General features: G+C 51.6%; 4 protein-coding genes across 4 annotated transcripts; 2 read left to right on the top strand and 2 right to left on the bottom strand.

Moving 5' to 3' along the window:
- The first annotated feature begins 82 nt into the window (after positions 1–82).
- On the top strand, positions 83–4,380 carry Tspan10 (tetraspanin 10). Its single transcript, XM_059269923.1, has 3 exons — positions 83–118; positions 2,027–2,658; positions 4,053–4,380. The coding sequence occupies exons 1-3, from the start codon at positions 83–85 to the stop codon at positions 4,378–4,380; spliced, it is 996 nt and encodes a 331-aa protein (XP_059125906.1).
- Positions 4,381–6,453: 2,073 nt separating this feature from the next.
- Positions 6,454–8,728, bottom strand: Pde6g (phosphodiesterase 6G). Its single transcript, XM_059269862.1, has 3 exons — positions 8,258–8,728; positions 7,166–7,206; positions 6,454–6,705 (listed from the first exon to the last, which is right to left on the bottom strand). Exons 1-3 carry the CDS (start codon positions 8,401–8,403, stop codon positions 6,629–6,631), a joined length of 264 nt encoding a protein of 87 aa, XP_059125845.1. The 5' UTR covers positions 8,404–8,728; the 3' UTR covers positions 6,454–6,628.
- Positions 8,729–12,338: 3,610 nt separating this feature from the next.
- Oxld1 (oxidoreductase like domain containing 1) lies at positions 12,339–13,710 on the bottom strand. Its single transcript, XM_059269863.1, has 2 exons — positions 13,503–13,710; positions 12,339–12,916 (listed from the first exon to the last, which is right to left on the bottom strand). Exons 1-2 carry the CDS (start codon positions 13,677–13,679, stop codon positions 12,497–12,499), a joined length of 597 nt encoding a protein of 198 aa, XP_059125846.1. The 5' UTR covers positions 13,680–13,710; the 3' UTR covers positions 12,339–12,496.
- A 62-nt stretch (positions 13,711–13,772) lies between these two features.
- Ccdc137 (coiled-coil domain containing 137) lies at positions 13,773–19,009 on the top strand. Its single transcript, XM_059272277.1, has 6 exons — positions 13,773–13,904; positions 14,241–14,374; positions 15,287–15,509; positions 17,354–17,436; positions 17,658–17,737; positions 17,917–19,009. Exons 1-6 carry the CDS (start codon positions 13,804–13,806, stop codon positions 18,130–18,132), a joined length of 837 nt encoding a protein of 278 aa, XP_059128260.1. The 5' UTR covers positions 13,773–13,803; the 3' UTR covers positions 18,133–19,009.
- Positions 19,010–19,462: the final 453 nt, after the last annotated feature.

The following is a 19,462-nucleotide window of genomic DNA, read 5'->3' on the forward strand; positions in this document are numbered from 1 at the left end:
CCATCACACCAGGAACATATATAACCTGTCCAGAGAGGCCCCGGGCCACCTGTCTCTGTGGCTTTCTCAATTCATGTGGAGGATGGAAGACGGAGAACGCAGCCCCTTGCTATCTCAGGTGAGCAAGCATCTAATGGCCTAGTTCAAGCTGAAGATGTTTCTTAGTCCTATGGTCTGCCAGGGGGCCCCTGGACCAGGTTATAGTCGACCTGACTCCTGGCCCCACCCCAGTATAGTTGTGTGCTAGGATTTGTCATTAAGCGGATGCCAGTGGGTGACCCTCTCAGATTGGGGTGGGGCTTCACTAATCAGATGGCTCCCCTTACCGATGGCTACACTTGGGTGCTAGCCTCAAAGGGTCTCCTGTAGGTCTGAAAGAAACTCCGACATTGGGCTCAGGAGCAGGTAAAGGCAAATGTCCTTTGAAGTTGAATGTGGTCGTGTCCATGGCCTCAGACAGTCTTCATGTTGCCAAGTGGACTCCAGCAGGATATCCATTTGCTCTGAGAGACTCCAGCTGACAAATAATCTTCATATATTCTGCTTCAAATTCGGGATAAAAGAGCCATCCACACAGCTGGACTAGGACGGGTGGAAGTGATGGGATTGACTGAGATGACATGGGACCCTTGCCTAGACACCTGGTTGTAGCCTCTTCCAAGTCAAACTGTCATTAGAAAAACCAGCTGGGCGGTGGTGGAACTCCCAGCACTCGGGAGCAGAGCCAGGCAGATCTCTGTAAGTTCAAGGCCAGCCTGGTCTACAGATCAAGATCCAGGACAGGGCACCAAAACTACGCAGAGAAACCCTGTCTCGGGGGAGCAAAAAAAGAAAGAAAAACCAGTAGTGGCCAGGGCAGTGGTGGCGCACACCTTTAAACCCAGCACTTGGGAGGCAGAGGCAGGTGGATCTCTATGAGTTCAAGGCCAGCCTGGTCTACACAGTGAATTCCAGGACCGCCAAGGCTACACAGAGAAATCTTGTCTCGGGAAAAAAAGAGAGAAGGAAAAAAAGAACCCGGTCCTGAGTGGGGTTTCCCCAGCTCCCTGTAGAGGGCCTCTCTCATGTCTACCTGCTCAGCTGAGCTGCCTGGCAGAAGGCATGTTTTCCCTGCCTCCCAGTCTACTGGCTGCTCCTCTCCTTGACCAGAAAGCCAGGCAGGCAGGATCCAGACAGTCCCTCCCTGTATCCTCCACACTAGGTCAAGCACAGTATCTATGCTTGGCCTAGGTTCAGTTGGTGGGTCCGAGGTGAGGCAGAGAAGTCAAGGTTGATTTCACAGAGGATGGTAGAAGGATGGTCACAGGAGCAGCTTCTCTGTCCTGGGCAGCCTGCATTTCTGGTTTGGATAGGAAAGTCCCTCCTGTGACTGTACAAAGTCACTGCTGGGGCACAGCAAACTGATGCAAACAAAGAGACCATTCCAAATGCGGGGGAAGCAGGCCCACCCACCACCATTCTGCCCTGTGCAAAGAACAGAAAGCCTGGGCAAGGGCGTGGAAGACAGGAAGCAGGTGCATCTTTTCTCTTTTTATTTATTTATTTATTTTTTAGAAACAGGTTTCTCTGTGTAGTTTTGGAGCCTGTCCTGGAACTCGCTCTGCAGACCACGGTGGCCTTGAACTCACAGAGATCCTCCTACCTCTGCCTCCCAAGTGCTGGGATTAAAGGCTTGCGCCACCACCACCCAGCCTGGGTGCATCTTTTGAGTGCTGTCCTGCTTAGTCTTTACAACAGACCTTCCGGGGTGCTACCATCACACGGCCCCAAAGGAGGCTGACCTCATCTCTACCCAGGTAGGCAGTGAGCTAGGACCCCTCACTGCCCGTCTGCTCCCTGCCTAAGCAGGATGAGGCCACAAGTTCCCAGGCCCCTAGCTATCCAATTCTCCCTCCCACAAGCTTCCTCCAAGCCCACTCCATCCTCTTAGCTCCTCTCCAGTGAGGCCTCACCTCTTCGGATGTCACAGAGTCTGAGTGGTTGAGAACTCATCAATACATCCTCTAAGTTTTCTTTCTGTCTGCAGGGTACTGCTGGTCAGGCACAGCCACTCACCAGGAACAGTCCACCTACTTCAAACATCCCAGGTCCAGCACTCTGGGAGGATCAGGTAGGGGCCTGGGGCTGCAGATGCTGTCCTGGGGCAAAACATCAGGCCTGGAGGGAAGGCCAGGCCTCCTCTCTCCCACTTTCCACAGGAAGTAGCTGTGTCAAGTATCTGACTTTCCTCTCCAACTTCCTCTTCTCCCTGCTGGCCCTGTTGGCCCTGGCAGCAGGGCTCTGGGGCCTGACTGTCAAAAGGTCTCCAGAGGGTAGCTGGGGTGGAGCCCTGCCGACGGACCCCATGTTGGGGCTGCTGCTGGGAGGCCTGCTGGTCAGCGTGGTGACCCTGTCCGGATGTCTGGGTGCTCTCTGCGAGAACAGCTGCCTACTGCGCTTCTACTGTGGAGCTGTCCTCACCTGCCTGGCCCTGGAAGCCCTGGCAGCGGCTCTGGTGGTGGCCCTCTGGGACCCACTGCAGGATGACCTCAAGTATACCCTACATGTGGCCATCATCCACTACCGGGATGATCCAGACCTACGCTTCCTCCTCGACCGAGTCCAGCTGGGGCTGCAATGCTGTGGGGCAGTTTCCTACCAGGACTGGCAACAGAACGTGTGAGTGCCCCCCATACCCTACATGGGCAAGAGAAGGGGTGGTCTGGATGCCTCACTCACCCACTTGAGCATGCATGCGTATATACGTGTGTGTTCTTGTGTCCACACACAACCACATGCCTTGCACGTCTGCTTCCACACGCCTGTACAGAAGTTTCCTTGTGTGCATACAAATGCACTCTCATATATCCCTTTTGTGCAAACACAAAACAAAGTCTCATCCTGAGGCACACACATACACCACATGTACACAGACAGCCATGCCAATGTGTGCACTTACTCACAAGGTATGTGGCACTTGCCTTTGCGTAGGCCATGGGCCTTAAACGTGAATGAGTCCAAGTTTTGGCCAACTCTAGAGCCCAGACTCAGCCTCTCCACGCTGTCCCTCCACTGTGAGGATCTAATGGAGAGGCCAAGCCAGAAGATACCAGGAAAGTAATTTTTTTTTTAATCTCAGGACATCTCAGTGTCAAGAAAAATGCCGTAGGTTAGTTCAGTTCATGACTACACAGGTCTGTATGCATGTATTCCTGTGAGTGTGATTGAACTTCCAATTTAGGCATGACACAATATTTTATGTTCTGCTTGAAGGTCCCTGCTTTGTCTACATCTGCCAATGCACAGACTCCCTGAGCCACACCTGTCCTCCCTGTAACAGGCAGGATAAACACTGTGCCTCCCTGAAGCCTCTGAGGCCAGTTAATATTGAGGGATGGAGACAGAGGACGTTCTAAGAACCAGTCATTTGTTCTGAACATAGCCACAATATATGGTGCCTACCATGCTCCTGGGATCCTGCAAAGCACCCCCTCTAGCCCCCCCCCCCCACTTCCCTCATCTCCCCCACTTCCCCCACACACACACTCGGTTTCTGGGAGAACCTGGTCACAGAGAGTACACTCTGTTGGTAGTTATCAGGGCCTGGTGAGCAGCTGATGCTCCTTAGCCACCAGGGGGCTCCTCATAGCTCTGAGCTGTTTGCTGCTGCCCACTAACACCCCTTATTATTGCAGCCCATTCTAGAAGCTTCTCTGGAAACTCAGTCTACTTCCTTTCTGATACTGCCTGCTCAAGTAAACTCACAGTGTGGATGGGGCAAGGTCTTCTTACCGCCTCTCCTTCAACCACTTCACTAAACATTTCCTTGCCTGCCAAGATAGACACCCCACCCGATCCCCACCCCCTGTCCGCAAGTACAGAGGGGTGTAAGCACTGTGATACAAGAAACGGAGTATCCTGTGTGTGTGTTTGCACGTGTATGTATGTGCCCCTTCATATGCACGCAAGGGTGCCCGCGTGCGTGCGTGCGTGCGTGCGTGCGTGCGTGCGTGCGTGCGTGCGAGTTTGAAGACAGGCCTCCTCTCCAGGACTAAACCTTGTATGCTTTGCAGGTACTTTAACTGCAGCTCTCCTGGGGTACAAGCCTGCAGCCTTCCTGCCTCCTGCTGCATCAACCCCCAGGAAGAGGGAGCTTTGGTGAACACTCAGTGTGGTTTTGGGGTGTTGCACCTGGACCGGGATGCAGCTGGACAAGTAGTATACCTGCAGGGCTGCTGGCCTGTGCTGCAGCAGTGGCTGCGAGGGAACATGCGGGCCATAGGCAGCTGTGCCATCACTGTTGTTGTGATCCAAGGGACTGAACTCCTGTTGGCTGCCTGCCTGCTGAGGGCCCTAGCTGTCCAAAAGGCAGCAAAGGACACAGAACCCGGCCCTCTGTGAGGTGCCAGTACCACCCTCCCCACTGAGCAGAACTGAAAAGACCCTGGTACAGGATAAATTCCAGGCCTCTCCTCATCTTCCAGGGAAGGTGTCAGAGGTCCCCATGGAACAGACTCCTGGACTCCACTCCTGGCCCACTGCCTTCTTTGCTACATCTGTCGGTCCCACCTATGTACCGATCTTAAAGGATCTTATTAATAAAAACAAACCTGGAGCCAGGTATTGGGGTGAACACTGAAAGATCAGAGAGACAACAAGCCACATCCAACCTCACCTTGCCAATTCCTCAGCTGGTCTTGTTTCTTCAGACTGAATGCCTCTGAGTCCTCATCTGGAATGAATCTCAGCTGAACTGCTGCTAAAAAGCCTAAAAGCTTACCCAGGCTCTAGTTCCTGGTCCTCATGCTTTATATACCTTTCTGCTTCCTGCCATCACTTCCTGGGATTAAAGGCGTGAGTCACCATGCCTGGCTGTTTCCAGTGTGGCTTTGAACTCACAGAGATCCAGACAGATCTCTGCCTTTGGAATGCTAGGATTAAAGGTGTGTGTGCCACCATTTTCTGGCCTCTATATCTAGTGGCTGTTCTGTTCTCTGACCCCAGATAAGTTTATTAGGGTGCACAATATATCGGGGAACACAATATCACCACACACCTAGACTGACTCTGTGCTGCCTCACTCCTGATTTCTCAGGACCCATCAAAGTCCATGGGTGTCTTTTGCAAAGGCTACCATGGTCTGTGCCTGAGCACACCTGCTTCCTACTAGGCTGGCAGGAAGGGGGATCCTGCTTCCAACCTCAGCTACCTACCCTGATCTGACTCACCCTGACTGGCACTAGATCTCCATTTCCACAGATATGGCTTCTCACGGGCCTCCTCCTGCTTTCTGGTCTTTGGTGAGATATAGGGTATGGCTGGCCACACCCTGTAGAAAGCTTCTTTTGGTAGAAGGAAGACTTGTTTATTGGTCTTCCTATGGCTGCATAGCCATATTTGCATAGTAAACTACAGATCTCACAATGACCGGGACTGTCTTCTTCAAATCAAGATGGAGACAATTCCTCATTCCCCAGCTAGGGTTGAGTGTGGGCAGAGGGCAGCCCAGTTCTGATTTCATCTGTAGAGTTAGCATGGTCAGTCTGTGGCTGTCTCGTAAGACGAGTCTTTTTCTTTTCTATTCTATTCTTTCTTTTCCAGACAGAGCCTCATGTATTGCAGGCTGGCCTTGAACTCCCTATGTAGCTGAGGATGACCTTCACCCTCCTGCCTCCTGCTTACAACTCTGAGATTACAAGGGTACACTGCAATGCCCAGCACACAGGGTCCTTCCGAAAGCCATTTCCTGGTCATTCAGAGGGATTGTGGGTGCTTTGGGGTGCCCTACCTCTCTGAGTGGAACTCTCAGGTTACTGGGGTGCACAGCGGGTGCCAGCTCACGCTTAGGAGGACTGGCTGGGCCATGGGGCTACTCATTAGGTGCCTGTGTTTAGGTTTCTAGTTTGGTCCTTTCCTGCCTTCTTGGAGAGCCTGCTTCATTGACTATGGCCGCCAGGAGTGAGGGTCAGGGCCAGGCTCACATGTCCAGGACCTCCAGGCCAAGCCTCTGTGGAGTATGTGATTAATGGGAGTTTTTTTTTTCTCTCTCTTGCCAATCTCTCCTACTTCTACATGCCCTGAACCTTCCTCCATGGTACAGATAAAGCAACCCTACTGTAGGTGCCACACCCATCAAAGCACCCCAGATAAGCAAGGATATGCTAATTTTATTTTGAAATAGGGACAAGGGACAGAGTATGTTGGGAAGGCTGGTATAATGGGTGGAGTAACCTCAGTCTCTCTCACCACATCACCCCAGGACAGTGTCCCACTCCAAAACACCCATCTGGAAGGGTTGTAGGACAGGGGAACTTTCTTACCTACAGAAGGCAGTTCAGGGAAACATTACTGGGGAGTCCACTCCTGCATTCCAGCCACAGGAAGGACAGGAGGTGGGGCTGGGTCCCCCTCCCTTCTTTCTTCTGACCAGGGACTTCAGGTCAGCAGAGTGGCCTGTGGGAGGCTGTAGGCTCTGGTAGCTGGTGTCAGGGCATGAAGTTGTCCCACCTGGAGGCCAGGGACAACCTGGCTAGGGACTCAGGCTTAGGCTTGGGCAGGGGTCCTGGACAGGGCTTACAGAGGGTGGGGGTGGTAGGGTAGGGTGGGTCTTCAGCAGGCCTCCTCCACAGGCTCTTGTAGCAGGGGTCGACTAAATGATACCATACTGAGCCAGCTCATGCAGCTCCAGGTGGTTGAAGGCCTCCCAAGGGCAGATGACAGTGATGTCTGTAGGAAAGGTGTGGTTAGAGAGGGCTCCATGGCCCTAGTACCGACCACCCCATTCCCTGCTGTCCCGCTTTCCCTCCCCAGATAAAAGCCATGTCTGCCTAGAATGAGAGTCTAAACTCTGGTTGCAAATCTTCCTCCTCGGCAGGAAGCGCCAACTCTGTCTTCTGGGTCCTGCCTCCAGTAGAGAGGAATGTGGCAGGCCCAAATGGGGAGCTCAGGGACCTTTTGCCAAAGTTGGAGGGATCAGCAAAAGTTTCTCCTGTGCCTAGAGATTCTACCCCCATGGAAGAAGCCCTCTCAGTGGGATCTGAAGTTTGATGTCGGGAGAGAAATAGGGGACCGGATGGGAGTCAGGCTAAGCAATAAAGAGAGGAACCTGGGACCTGTGGGAGTGTGTCTGAGGGATGCAGGGGACTTAGGAGGAATATCCAGATGCAACAATCCTGAGTTGTCATACCTGTTCCCAGTCCTTCCATTCCAGGGATGTCATCTCCAAACCTGCAAGGACAGAGTGGTCAGGGATGATGTCTCCAGGTCTAGATCTAGCCACCCCTGGAGACCAGACTGAAGGCTTCCTCCCCAACATCTGCTATGGGGCAGGGTCTGAGGGCTCCCTTCTACTAACACAGGGCTAGTGTGCTTCCCAGAGGTTCACAGGCTGAGGACCAGGAAAGAAAGAGTATGCCCAGGTACACATGGGCAGGCGCCAACACAATGTTGCCTGGGTGGATTTGGGCTGTGGGTCTCTATAGGAGTGTGACATGGAACATGTGAGTGAGTGTGAGGGTGCTGTGTGTGTCTCTCAGTGTGCCAGCTGTGGTTTGTCCCTGAAAGGCACACATCTAGAAACTAGTCTCTAGTGTGCAACAGTATTGAGAAGTGGTGGGTCTTTAAGAGGAGTGCCAAGCAGAGAGTGATTGGATCCCAAGGGAACATTACTGTGGATTGATGCCATCCTCACAGGACAGGGTTATAACTCTGTTGACAAGGTGGCTATAAGGGAGAGACTGGTTCCTCTTTGCTTTCTAGTTTTCTCTGTCTCCATATGATCTGGCTCTTTTACCAGCACCCTGCCACGATACCATCCTCTAGGATGTGATATAGCCACAGGGTCTCTTCCAGAGGTCAAACAGTTGAGACCACCTCTCCTGGAACTTTCAACCTCCAAAACAGTGGGCACAACAAATATTTTCTGAATAAAGTATTCAGCTCCCATTATTTTGTCAAAGCAACATAAAATTGGCCAAGACGTTGTCTACAGGTGTTCACACGTAGGCGTCTGTGTGCACAGGTGAATGTGGTTTGGGTGCACACACACCCCTGAGGAGATTCAGGCAGTCTGCTCTCCAGACCTGCCTGGCTGCATTTACTCCTGGAGTAAATGGTAGGCCCTTGGTTCCCCCAAAACTCCTGAGGCCCCAGTTATCAGGAGGAAGACATATGCAAAGAACCATGGCCGGAGCCCCACCCCAGCCTCCACCTTGTCATCCCATGCAGCCTGGGAAGAGTGCTCCTTGTGGGAAAGGCTCCCCTCTGCTGTTAGGCTTACCCTTGGACGCCTTTCTTGGGGGGCTTGCTCTTGAACTGCCTGGTTTGCCGTTGCTTAAACTTAGGTGGTCCTTTCCTGGGGGTAACTGGTCCTCCCATAACCCGTGTGGCTGACCGAATCTCGGCCTTGGGTGGCTCCAGGTTCATGGTGAGGCTGTCAGAGACACTTCAGTGACCCTTAGCTTCTGGACTCTGTCAGGCTGGGCTGTACTCCTCATGCAGGCTGGGGCAGACCAGACAGATGGATCCCCATTAGCCCTTGCTCTTCCCTTCTAACCTTAGGAGCAGAGTGCCTGGGACAGCTGCCTCCATTCCAGAGAACCACCTGCCAGCTCCACCAGGGCTCCCCAGCACTCTCCTTCCTCTGGTACCATCAGACACCTCCCACTGCTAGCAGCCATACACAACTCATGTACTTCCTTGTGCCCATCCCATACTCCTAACTCACATCAAACACATACACACACACCCCTACACACACACAACATGTCCCCAACCAGGGCTTTTTACTCCCTCCCTCCTTCTCATCCATTGGAATCTGATCCAGCCATATCACTCTGTGGAAAGCCTTCTGAGGACTCCTGGGATAGTAAACAAAGAACATTCCTTCCTGATCCTGCATGTGATCCCCACAACCTCTTACCTTCTCTTCCAGGTGACCAGCCCCAGGCTGCTTTCACTGGTACCAGGTCTCTTCTCAGGAAGTCCTCCTCTGACTCTACTCCATGTCATTCTGTATTCCAGGTCCTAATTTATGCCTTCATATCACATTCTGGCTAAATTCCTCATTTATTTACATATGATCCTTTAAGTATGTTTGTTCATATTTATGTACTTGTTGGTTTTGGCTTATTATCTGTCCCTTGGGGTTGGACTTGTTGCTGATAATAATAAATGCTCCACAAAGTGGAACACAGAGATGCCCTAAGGAAGGGGCCTGTCTTTGAACCAGAACCAGCTGAACTTGGTACCCCTCACTTTCATGGCTCCGTTTCAGAGGGCCAAGCCGGTCTCAGGGAGGGCAGTTACACTAGGATTGTTCCCTTAGGCTGCTCACTAGCTCACTGACTTGGGGCTTGTTCTTGGTTAGACATCACCTTAGGGCTCTGGTGCGGCTGAGTTGCCCTCTGCTGCCCTGTATCAGGCCACAAGCCAGAAGACACTCTACAGGATGATCCCTCCTCCTCTTCCTAAGAGCTCTAAGCCCCAGTGACTTTGGCCAAGGACAGTCCAGCTTTCTGTAATCCTATAAGCACCTGAAGGAGACTCCTAATCTCCCAGAGTTTGTGGGAAGCTGTATAAACCTCACATGCTGCTGAATACAGGTGACCCAGGCAGGAGATGCTGCCCCAACCCTTAGGCGTCCAAGGGACTACCTCTTAGAGTCCCCTTTTCTGCTCTCCGTCCTATGTGGTATAGTGCCCTTAAGCCAGTCAGTGGTCTGCTGGAACGTCAGGCCTGAGACTAGTCAGCTGATAGGATGAGCCTGTTGTAGGCAACGTCCACCTCAATCTCAGTGGCTCCCCCTACCCTTCCTAGTTTCAGTCTCTATCTCTGAAGTTAGCACCAGCTTAGGAACCAGGACTCAGGAGCTTAGAAGACCAGGCTTCTCAGTCCCTGAGGCATCCATCCCTTACTTCCCAGTGCTAAAACACTTCTCTAGCCAAAGGCCATGAACCCCCAACAGAGCTCCAATGATCAGTGCTGTCTCCATGGAAACCATGCCTGAGATGCCTAACCCAGACGGACCTGAAGCTGGTGCTATTCAGTTACATGATCAGGTGGCTGGCTTTGGTAAGGCACTACCATTCGATATTGTGGAGAAGCAGAGGAGATAATTGGCAGAATGTCCTCTCCAAAGGACAGGGAAAGGGGACAGGCGCCTAAAGACTCAAAGCTCAGCAGGGCAGTAAAAGCCTGTTGGCTTCCCCCAACCCCAACTCTGAATGAGCAGACATCTGGCTGTCAGAAAGGGCCATAAGATGGGTCACCACTCACCAAGCACTGGACAGGTCTCAGGGAGCCGCAGGTGCCAGTTGGCTGGACCTGGGTCAGCAGAGCACTGGCCTAGGAATTTATCCTTTTCCTGGTGAGCAGATTATGACTGTCTTCTCTGATGCTACACTAAGGAGATTGCTGGGGCTTGAGGGAGCCACCACTGACCGGGATGCTGGGGGTGGGCAGGTGGGGTTCAGGTGCAGTCAAGTGCCTGAGGGAAGGACATCCAGTTCCAGAAGGTGGTCAAGAAGGGAAGGAGAAGTATTATCTTCACCAGCTGTGGGACTACACCTCCAGAAACAACAGGGCCATCTTCCAGACAGTTCTTGCTTGGGCTTACCCCTCCCTTTCTGTCCCATCTACGGAGGAACCTGTCTGTGGACCTTGATGCTCTATGTGGCCGCCCCTATTATTTCCCCCTTGCCTTTCAGCCCTGTCTCTTACATTCCAACCCCAAGGCCTCTGCATGTGCCCCAGTGTCTTTGGGGCCCCGCAGGTTAGGACAGGATACCTATTTCAGATCAGCTTTTTTTTCTTTACACTCATTTGTATGTTTGGATAGAGTTGGTTGGTTTTTGTTGTTGTTGTTTTGTTTGTTTTTCGAGACAGGGTTTCTCTGTGTAGCTTTGGAGCCTGTCCTGGAACTTGCTCTGTAGACCAGGCTGGCCTGGAACTCACAGAGATCCACCTGCCTCTGCCTCCCAGGTGCTAGGATTAAAGGTGTGCGCCACCACTGCCCGGCTAGAAATTGTTTTTTTTGTTTTTCTTTTTAAAAACATGGTCTCAAGTAGTCCCATGCTGGCCTCAAACTGTAGGACGGTCTTGAAGTCCTTGTCCTCCTCAGCCCCCCAAGTGTTGGAATTACAAGCATGTGCCAACACAGCCAGCTCTGCATGATTTTGTGTTAACCTTTGTCTTCTACACTGGAGTGGTATGGGAGGCATGTTATACTGCTAGTGTCTGGCCCACTATGGAGCATTTCACAGATGCATGGTAGTAAGTACCTGGGAATGAAATTGATGGATAAGATAAGATGCAGGCCAGTGTGGCAGAGTCTGACAACTTGAGTGCCACATACCCAGAAGCAGACATGGGCCCACTGCAAAAGGATGGCCAATGACTTTTCTTTGAGGGCATCTCATACTTCCTGGCCTTACTGGCCTTTGCCACAATTGTCAAATGCTGGAAATGCTGATTTTCATAGGACTCACTGGTGTTAACACTTCCTGGAGATGTGAACAGATGTCTACCTACACTAAGTATGGCACACTCCTTTAATCCCAACTCTCAGGAGGCAGAGGCAGGCAGATCTCTGTGCATTCAAGGAGTTCCAGGACAGCCAAGGCTACACAGAGAAAACCTGTCTAGAAAAACCAACCATCTTTTGAACCTCTTTTCAGGAGGAAATGTTTCAATCCACAGTAAAAGCTACACAAAAGTCTAGGATCTAATAGATGTGGTCACTATTATCATGTTTAACTGGGCCCAGACTCTGCTGAGTACTTTGGATGGCATGCATCATCTGTCCAAGATGCCAGCCTAAACTGTCTTCTGTCACCCACTAGCAAAGTGCCCAGACTTTCTGGTCTTAGTTTTGTCACAAATCTGTGTAAGACAACAAAAAGGAAAAAGCCTTATTTATCAGCTTAAAACCAACAGGAAGTCACTCTATAATCCTAGCTTTCCCCTTAAACAAAGTTAGGTAGGTGCAAATACATTTAAGCTCAGCCCTTGCTAGTGCCTTGCAGCTGATTCTGGAGCTTGATGCGCCAACTGCATCTAGCAGTATTCAGACCTCTAAGGGATGACCCTATAGTACTACAGGGAAGAAAGAACATCCGCGCCCCGACCCAGCAGGAGGCAGGGAGCAGCTAGGCCCCTCCCACATGATGGGAACCAGAGCTTACTGTCAGCAGAACATCCCAGGTACACTGGGGCCTGGAGGTGCTCCTGTCACAGGATGTTCAGGGAGATGAGGGTTTTAGTTCATCTTCACCAGTGGGGAAGCTGTGGCTGCTCAGCAGGGACACACAGCTAGCCTAGGTATGCTTTCTTTGACAACACAGGCAGAGGGACAACACAACTTGGTTGTCACAGAGAATTTATTCAGAGGTGAAGTTGTTACACAATAATTTCTATTCCTGGTGGACATGTGGAATCTCCCAGACTCAAGAATAAAAGTGGCCCTGCTGCTTCTAAAGGGTGGCGTCTGTCTGCAGCGAGGAGTCCCAGGTGAACTGGCTCAGCCTCTACCCTGTGTGCGGAGCCGGATCTCCATGCTGAGGAAGGCCTTGAGGTTCTCATCAGTCACATGCTCCTCTAGGATGGCCAGGGCCTTCTCCCCACCATCCTGGTAGTGCCTCAGCAGAGCTTCTGCATAATCTACCCACACGCAGTTAGGACAGCCACTCATGCAGCAGTTTGTGGGAGGCTGGAGCTCAGGTGACAGAGAGTCCGGGGGTCTTATGAGGTTCTCCGGGGGCGGGGAGGCTTTTGGCTTCCTGTCATCCTCTGCACCCGTTTGGAAACCTTCCCTGTGGTCCATCCCCAACTTTCTGCATCTATCAGAGGCTCGCACTAGAGCATGGTGTCTGTGGAGAACACCGTGCCTTCCTCGGGAAAGACTCTGGCAGCAGTCCCAGCCGGAGAACTGTTGTGTCCCCTGTGAACATGGGATAATCGTATGACTCTCCAGGAAGCTGGGAAGGCATTGGGAATGTTCAGTGGCTCAATATCCTTCTCAGCCTCCTCACTTCCTGTAGGACTGTAGGCAAGTTATTATATTTCACTTCTGTGTACTGTTTCCCTATCTGTGAAATGGACATATTGGTTGGTATGAGAAGACATTTAAGGGCCTGGTTCGGTGCCAGGCACTGGGCCTGAGCTCCAAACGACTGCACGAGGAACAGCTCTAGATCAGACGACTAGATCGATGACTGATCGTGGACAGGATGAGGCGAAGGCCATAGAGCCGGCTGACCCTCATCAGCCAGTTTTAACTAAGCACTTCTCCTCTGACCGTTCTGACTATCCGCACCCTCCTCAGGCCCGCATCTTCCTTCCATCATTTCACAAGAGAAGTTCAAAGCATATCGGGTCACCCCACTCTCCGCCTCTAACGCATCAAAGACACTTGGGTCTGACGTTCACCCGTGACCCTGGTCACTAACTGGTACTCTTGCAATTTACGTGCCCGCTAACTCGTCTGGGGCCCAAAACTGAAGAAAGCTCTCAGCGAGCTCGCTGACCGTGACTCCTCCAAGGGCTGGCTGGCCTCCCAGACTTGGGACACCCCGGCTGTGCGGAAGGCTTCTGGTAACCCAGCTGGGGCACTGCGGCCCGCTCGGCCCGCGAGTCCTTGCCCAGTAGCAGAGCTCAGTTCCCACCCGGCCTCCCCGGGACAGGCTCTGCAGCAGTATTCCCATAGCTGGTGCACACGCTGAGGTCAATGAATTTGGGAAGGAGCGCAGGAAGCGGAAGTGATGCTCATAGGGCGGGGTCTTGCAAGAGGGCGGAAATGGCTTCGTGCTGGGAGCTCCTGGAGTAATAATGGCAGGGTCTGGACGCGCAGCCGTGGCAAGCGCACGGTCGGCGGGTCTTGGAGGTTCGCAGGGACAGCAGCGCTCGGCCTCACGGCCGGGACAGCGCAGGTGGGTGCGGTCCCCAGGAGAGGACTCAGCTGGGAGCTTTTCTACATAACTCAGGCCAGACCCATTCTCAGCCATGTGTTGAATGAACGGTGTCTCAAGTTTCTTGTGAGGCACGTTCCGGGTATGAGGCCATGGCTGCTGCCTCCCTGGGCTTTCGTAGCGCCTTTTGCTTTAGCAAGCTGAGAAAATCCAGTTCAAGGCAGCCTGGGTCAAGGGTGAGGAAAGGACCGTCTGTTCATGGCCCCAGCACGGCTTCTTTACAGGCGTAATAATCCTTATTTTGTTTCTGCTTATGTTGTACTAGGGAAGGGTCTCACTCCTGGGTTATCTTTCCAGCAAAGAAAAGAAGAAAGTGAATTGCAAGCCCAAGAACCAAGATGAGCAAGAAATCCCTTTCCGACTCCGAGAGATTATGAGGAGCCGACAGGAGATGAAAAAGCCGCTCAGTAACAAGAAGAGGAAGAAGGAGGGTATGTACAGCCCTTGCTAGGTGCCAGCATAGCTTTGTCTGTACTCATCCAGTTCCCAAATACTTAGAAGTGTTTGAGGCAGGGGTGCAGAGTATGGGAAGGAGCACTGAGGGGAGGACGGGTAGCAGTCTTCTCTGTAATTCGCCACGCTTGGACTTTTGAGATTTTTAAATTATGTACAGTCAGTCAAGCGTGACAGGTCGGGAGGAATGTGCGTGCAGTTGCTAGCAGAGGCCAGGAGAGGGTGTTGGAGCTCCTGGACCTGGAGTTACAGGCCTTTGCTGCCCAATGTGGTTGCTAAGGAGCCAAACCCAGGTCCTTGAGGAGTACATATTCCTAATGGCTGAGCTATCTTTCCAGTGGAACTGGTGTGTTTTTGATTTCAGAGACAGGGTTTCTCAGTGTAGCCCTAGCTGTCCTGGAACTCGTTTTGTAGAACAGGCTGGCCTTGAATTGAGGGAAATCCTCCTGCCTCTGCCTCCAGAGTGGCTGGGATTAAAGATTGGGTTTTGGTTTTGGTTTTGGTTTTTTCGAGATAGGGTTTCTCTGTGTAACAGTCTTGGATGTTCTAGTACTCCATTTGTAGACCAGGGTGGCCTCAGACTCACAGAGATCCACTTGCCTCTGCCTCCTGAGTGCTGGGATTACAGGTGTGCACTCCTGTAATGCTGGAACTCTGGTTTCTTTGTTCACCTGTGTTGGCAGTGGACATCTTTGACAGGAGCCAGTGGTCATGAGATCACATCTGTAGGGCTGCTCTGTACTGAACATTTTAGATCGCTGCTTGTCCTTAAGCCTGGCCTTCCCTCCTTGTTGCTGTAGGAGGGAAATGGTCATAGGCTGCTTACCTGTCACCAGCCACTCTGTCCTGAGTGTCGTCTTACACCTACTCTGGGTGTCCTTTGTCCTCAGCCCAGGTGGCTTTCAGGAAGACCTTGGAAAAGGAAGCAAAGGGAGAAGAGCCAGACATCATTGTCCCCAAGTTCAAGCAAAGGAAGGGAGAGTCTGATGCGGCCTACATCCAACGCATGGAGCAGGAGGCCCAGCACGTGCTGTTCCTCAGCAAGAACCAGGCCACGCGGCAGCCAGAGGTGCAGGCAGCTCCCAAGAAGGAGAAGTCTGAACGGAAGAGAGCGTGAGTTGAACCTGGAGCCCCAGGGCTGTGGGTTCTGGTGACAGGAAGAACTGGACAGGAAGGGCACTTGAATGCCTTGGGTGTACTGCTGTAGGAAAGTGGAAAAAGATAAACTTGCTGTCTGCTACAGGAGACCTTGCTGGATGCTAAGACATTATCCCCAAGGAACTTATGCTGTGGAATGACCCGTGTTTGGCTGGCACGCAGCCTGTCACCTGCTCTGTAGTGGGTTTATCTCTAGTGTTCCTCTTGGTTTGAAAGAGACTTGAGTCTGTCTTGTTTGTGCAAGTTCTGTGCGGTCTTGGCCTGGTGTCCTTGACTGTTAAGAGGAGTTAATGCCATGGTCATGATGTTCAGCTCTGTTCTTGTATCATCCATAGGGATGGTGTCCAACCAATGGAAGCCCACCACAAGCTTGAATTCCCCCAACCTACTCAGTCACCTCCTGCCCAGGCCACCCCTGGCTTGTGTGCAGGCAAAAAAAAAAAAAGTATTTATTTATTTATATGCACAAACCACAACTTTCAGGAAGAAGCAGCCCAGAATTTCTTTCTTACTTTTTCTTTTTTTAATTTTTTTGAGACAGGGTTTCACTGTAGCCCTGGCTGTCCTGGAACTAATTCTGTATACCAGGGTGGCCTGGAGCTCAGAGAGATCTGCCTGGCTCAGCCTGGGCTTTCATTGAAGTTGAAGAAAAATTCCATCCGTGCATGGGTGGCTCATGCCTATAATTCCAAGATCCAGGAGGCTGAGGTGGGGCCTGCTGTGAGTTCAGGCCAGACAGGGTCTCAAACAAAAAGATGACCAACAAAAATGACTACATTGCCTACTTTTCCTCCTCACTAGTACAGGAAATGTGTCCTTTTTATTCTGATGAGATTGCTTTCTACTTCCTTCTAGTATTATAGTCACATGAACCAAAGCCCAGTCTAAAGCCACAGTGGTCTCCAAATGCTCACAAAGAAGTATGGTGCAAGCAGGGTGGAGGTGGCACCCACCTTTAATCCCAGCACTCAGGAGGCAGAGCCAGGTTGGATCTCTGTGAGTTCGAGGCCAGCCTGGTCTACAGAGTGAGTTCCAGGATAGGCTCCAAAGCTACACAGAGAAACCCTGTCTTGGGGGGGGGGGGGGGGACCAGGTGTGGTGTGACACACATATGGTACTTTGCAAGGCCCTTTTGACCCAGTCTCATAACTGACATTCAATATGGAGTGCATTGTTCCAGGTAGACAGCCCATGGCTCCTAGCAGTGTGGCCAGGCTCACTGTAAGGTACTTAGCCACATCCTGCCATCCTTTTGACAACCCAGAATGTCTAGGCTTTATCATTGTTCCCTGGAGAACTACTGACTGGTGTAGCTGAAAGTTTTCCTGTGTTCCACCTGGTCTGCAGCTGCTCAGACCCAAGTAAACACACAGAGGCTTATACTAATTAAAACTGCTCAGCCATTAGCTCAGGCTTACCACTGACTAGCTCTTACACCGAAATTCAGCCCATTTCTGTTAATCTATATGTTGTCATGTGTTCTGTGGCTTTTCCTGTGTGCCATTACATGCTGTTCCCTCAACGGCAAGCTGGTGTCTCCTGCTCAGCCTTCCATGTCCCAGAATTCTCCTTGTCTGCTTATCCTGCCTTTACTTGCTGCCTGGCTACTGGCCAATCAGCGTTTTATTAAACCAGTATACAAAAGCATTATTCCACAGCATTGGGAAGCCTATTGGGTGCAGAGCATGGGTTTGCCTCCCAGCTCCACATCTTGCAGTCCTTGAAGGCAGGCTGACTTTGCTGTCCCTAAGATGGAACAAGAGTGTAGGAGTCTGAAAAGCATGTACTTTCCCCCCCAGATTTCAGAAGCGGCGACTTGAAAAAGCCCAGAAGAAAAAGGAGGCAAAAGCAGTGGAGAGACTGGAGCAGGATCTGCTGAAAGGTAGCTTCTCCCCTAGGAGGCACAGAAGCTGTAGTCCCCAGAGGGCTCCACCTGGTCTTTCCCTTAGATCCCCTTGGGGCACCTCTGGACTCTTCCAGGCTCATCACTAGTAGGCCAGCGGTTGAGTGAGTTCTGAAGCCCTCAAGAAAGGGAGGGTGGGTGGTGAGTCAGAAATGGCATGGTCTCTGTGAACAGCAGGCTTCTGTTCACTGTCTTTACAGATACTGTGAAGTTTGGAGAGGTTGTGCTGCAGCCCCCAGAGCTGACAGTCCAGCCTAGAAGGAGCATAAGCAGAGAGGCGGTACGTGGGGACCAAGTAATGCAGGGAGTGGGGATCAGCAGGGTCATTCCTGTTTCTGCTGGGGAACAAGTGTCCTGGCCCAGGAGCTTCCTAAAGGGCTGTGAGCTGCTGCACCAGCCAAAGCCCTTTGCCATCTTCTTTTCTAGCTCAGCTTGTGCTACAACTTTCTCTTTCCTCAGCCTGGCAAGAAATCGCTAATGCTGAAGATGCTTTTGGGCCCTGGTGGTGTGTCCCTGACTCCAGCCACCTCACTGGCCCGCCAGCGGATCCTGGGGGAAGAGCGGGAACGTGCTGTGCAGGCTTACAGAGCCCTGAAGAAGCTGCAGCAACAGGAAGTGACGCCTGCACGGCCACCTGGCAGCTCTTCTCAGAGGAAGCTCCAAACTTGTCTGTGATTCAGAGACCCAGGGGTCCAATCCCTGGAAACTGGCCTGGGAACTGCTAGACCTGGAAAGGGAAAGACAGCAGATGCTTTTCTCTGAGCATAAGCTTTCAGTATGGGGATGGGTGCTTTCCTTTCCCCTTCCGCTTTTAAGATCATCCTTTTCAGAGTGACCACCCATGAGTCCCATCTCATACAGGGCACGTTTCCCCAGCACTTGCCTGAGACACAGATGGGAGAGCTGGCTGGTGTTTTCCCTGAGCCTAGCTTCATTCTGAAACAAGAATCGGGGAAGACGAGCCAGGACCACTGTAGAAAGGACTCAGTTCCTTAATCCAGCCGATTACTGAAGCTGCTGCTGAAGGTCAGCCTTGTGTCTTAAGAGGCTCCCCCGGGTTCAGTGCAATGCAAGGCAGGGAACGGGGCAAAGCAGGTTAACAGGACAGCGGAAGGGCAGGTGTATATCAGCCAGGCACCTGGCAGTCAGCACCTTATTTACCTGCAGGGGTCTGTGTAAGAGGCCAGAGCCCCAGTCTAGGTTTGGTTTGGATAGAGATGGGGTGTCAGTACTGGCTGAGCACCTTGAGGTATACACATAGCCAGGTTTCAGTGGTAGGAAGGGCAGAGTAGTTTCACCAAGAAAGTAGGAACAGGTCCATGTCCTGCATAACAGTCCTCTGGGAAATAGGGCAGGCCTTCTGAGAGGACCAGGGTTGGAATCTGGTTGAGCATGTCTCCCATAGTACCAAAAGAGGGAGTACCTGATACTAAACTCACCCAAACCTCAGGAGTGTGGTTCCACCCAATAATCCTGGCACCTAGGAGGTAGAGGTGGAAGAATTGGGAGTTCAAAGCCAGTCTTGACTACATGAGACAGTATTTAAAAAAAAAAAAAAAAACCAAAACCAGCAACAAAAACACATGTAGACATCAAAAGAGAGAGCTAGGCTTGGGCCCTGCTGGGGAAGCATAGTCTTATTAAATTTGCTGTCTCTGAAGTCTGGACTGTTGCTCTCTGACACACTCAGTCCCAGCCAGTGCAGGTCAGTGTGACTGGAGACGAGTGCTTAGACACACACCCAACAGTAGCATTGGCCACTTGATTTCCCACTAAGCATCAGGACTAGAGCCAGGGCCCAGAGCCACTGTTATTAGAGCTGCAGGCTTTTCTGTTCTTTCCAGAAGCAGTGTAATCATCCACTTAAAGCACAACTGGCCAGTTCTGTGAACTGCAGTAAAGAACTCTGGGTAACTCTCTCTTACCCATATGTACTTTAGGTATATCTTTAAAGAAGCCCACACCTATGCTTTCAGGTGTTATTTGTTATTTTTTTGTTTTTTCA

Source organism: Peromyscus eremicus, chromosome 8a (genome assembly GCF_949786415.1).
Source record: "Peromyscus eremicus chromosome 8a, PerEre_H2_v1, whole genome shotgun sequence".
In the NCBI taxonomy this organism is placed as follows: domain Eukaryota; kingdom Metazoa; phylum Chordata; class Mammalia; order Rodentia; family Cricetidae; genus Peromyscus; species Peromyscus eremicus.

Excerpts from the sequence above, each read along its gene's own strand:
- Tspan10 (XM_059269923.1), top strand. The coding sequence starts at position 83 with ATGGAAGACGGAGAACGCAGCCCCTTGCTATCTCAG. Across the intron at positions 119-2,026 it reads GCAGCCCCTTGCTATCTCAG|GGTACTGCTGGTCAGGCACA; the intron begins GTGAGCAAGCAT and ends TTCTGTCTGCAG. Across the intron at positions 2,659-4,052 it reads CAGGACTGGCAACAGAACGT|GTACTTTAACTGCAGCTCTC; the intron begins GTGAGTGCCCCC and ends TATGCTTTGCAG.
- Pde6g (XM_059269862.1), bottom strand. The coding sequence starts at position 8,403 with ATGAACCTGGAGCCACCCAAGGCCGAGATTCGGTCAGCCACACGGGTT. Across the intron at positions 7,207-8,257 it reads CCCAAGAAAGGCGTCCAAGG|GTTTGGAGATGACATCCCTG; the intron begins GTAAGCCTAACA and ends CTGTCCTTGCAG. Across the intron at positions 6,706-7,165 it reads AATGGAAGGACTGGGAACAG|ACATCACTGTCATCTGCCCT; the intron begins GTATGACAACTC and ends CCTTTCCTACAG.
- Oxld1 (XM_059269863.1), bottom strand. The coding sequence starts at position 13,679 with ATGGGAATACTGCTGCAGAGCCTGTCCCGGGGAGGCCGGGTGGGAACT. Across the intron at positions 12,917-13,502 it reads CAGCCCTTGGAGGAGTCACG|GGGACACAACAGTTCTCCGG; the intron begins GTCAGCGAGCTC and ends CCATGTTCACAG.
- Ccdc137 (XM_059272277.1), top strand. The coding sequence starts at position 13,804 with ATGGCAGGGTCTGGACGCGCAGCCGTGGCAAGCGCACGGTCGGCGGGT. Across the intron at positions 14,375-15,286 it reads CAAGAAGAGGAAGAAGGAGG|CCCAGGTGGCTTTCAGGAAG; the intron begins GTATGTACAGCC and ends CTTTGTCCTCAG. Across the intron at positions 17,437-17,657 it reads GGAGCAGGATCTGCTGAAAG|ATACTGTGAAGTTTGGAGAG; the intron begins GTAGCTTCTCCC and ends CTGTCTTTACAG.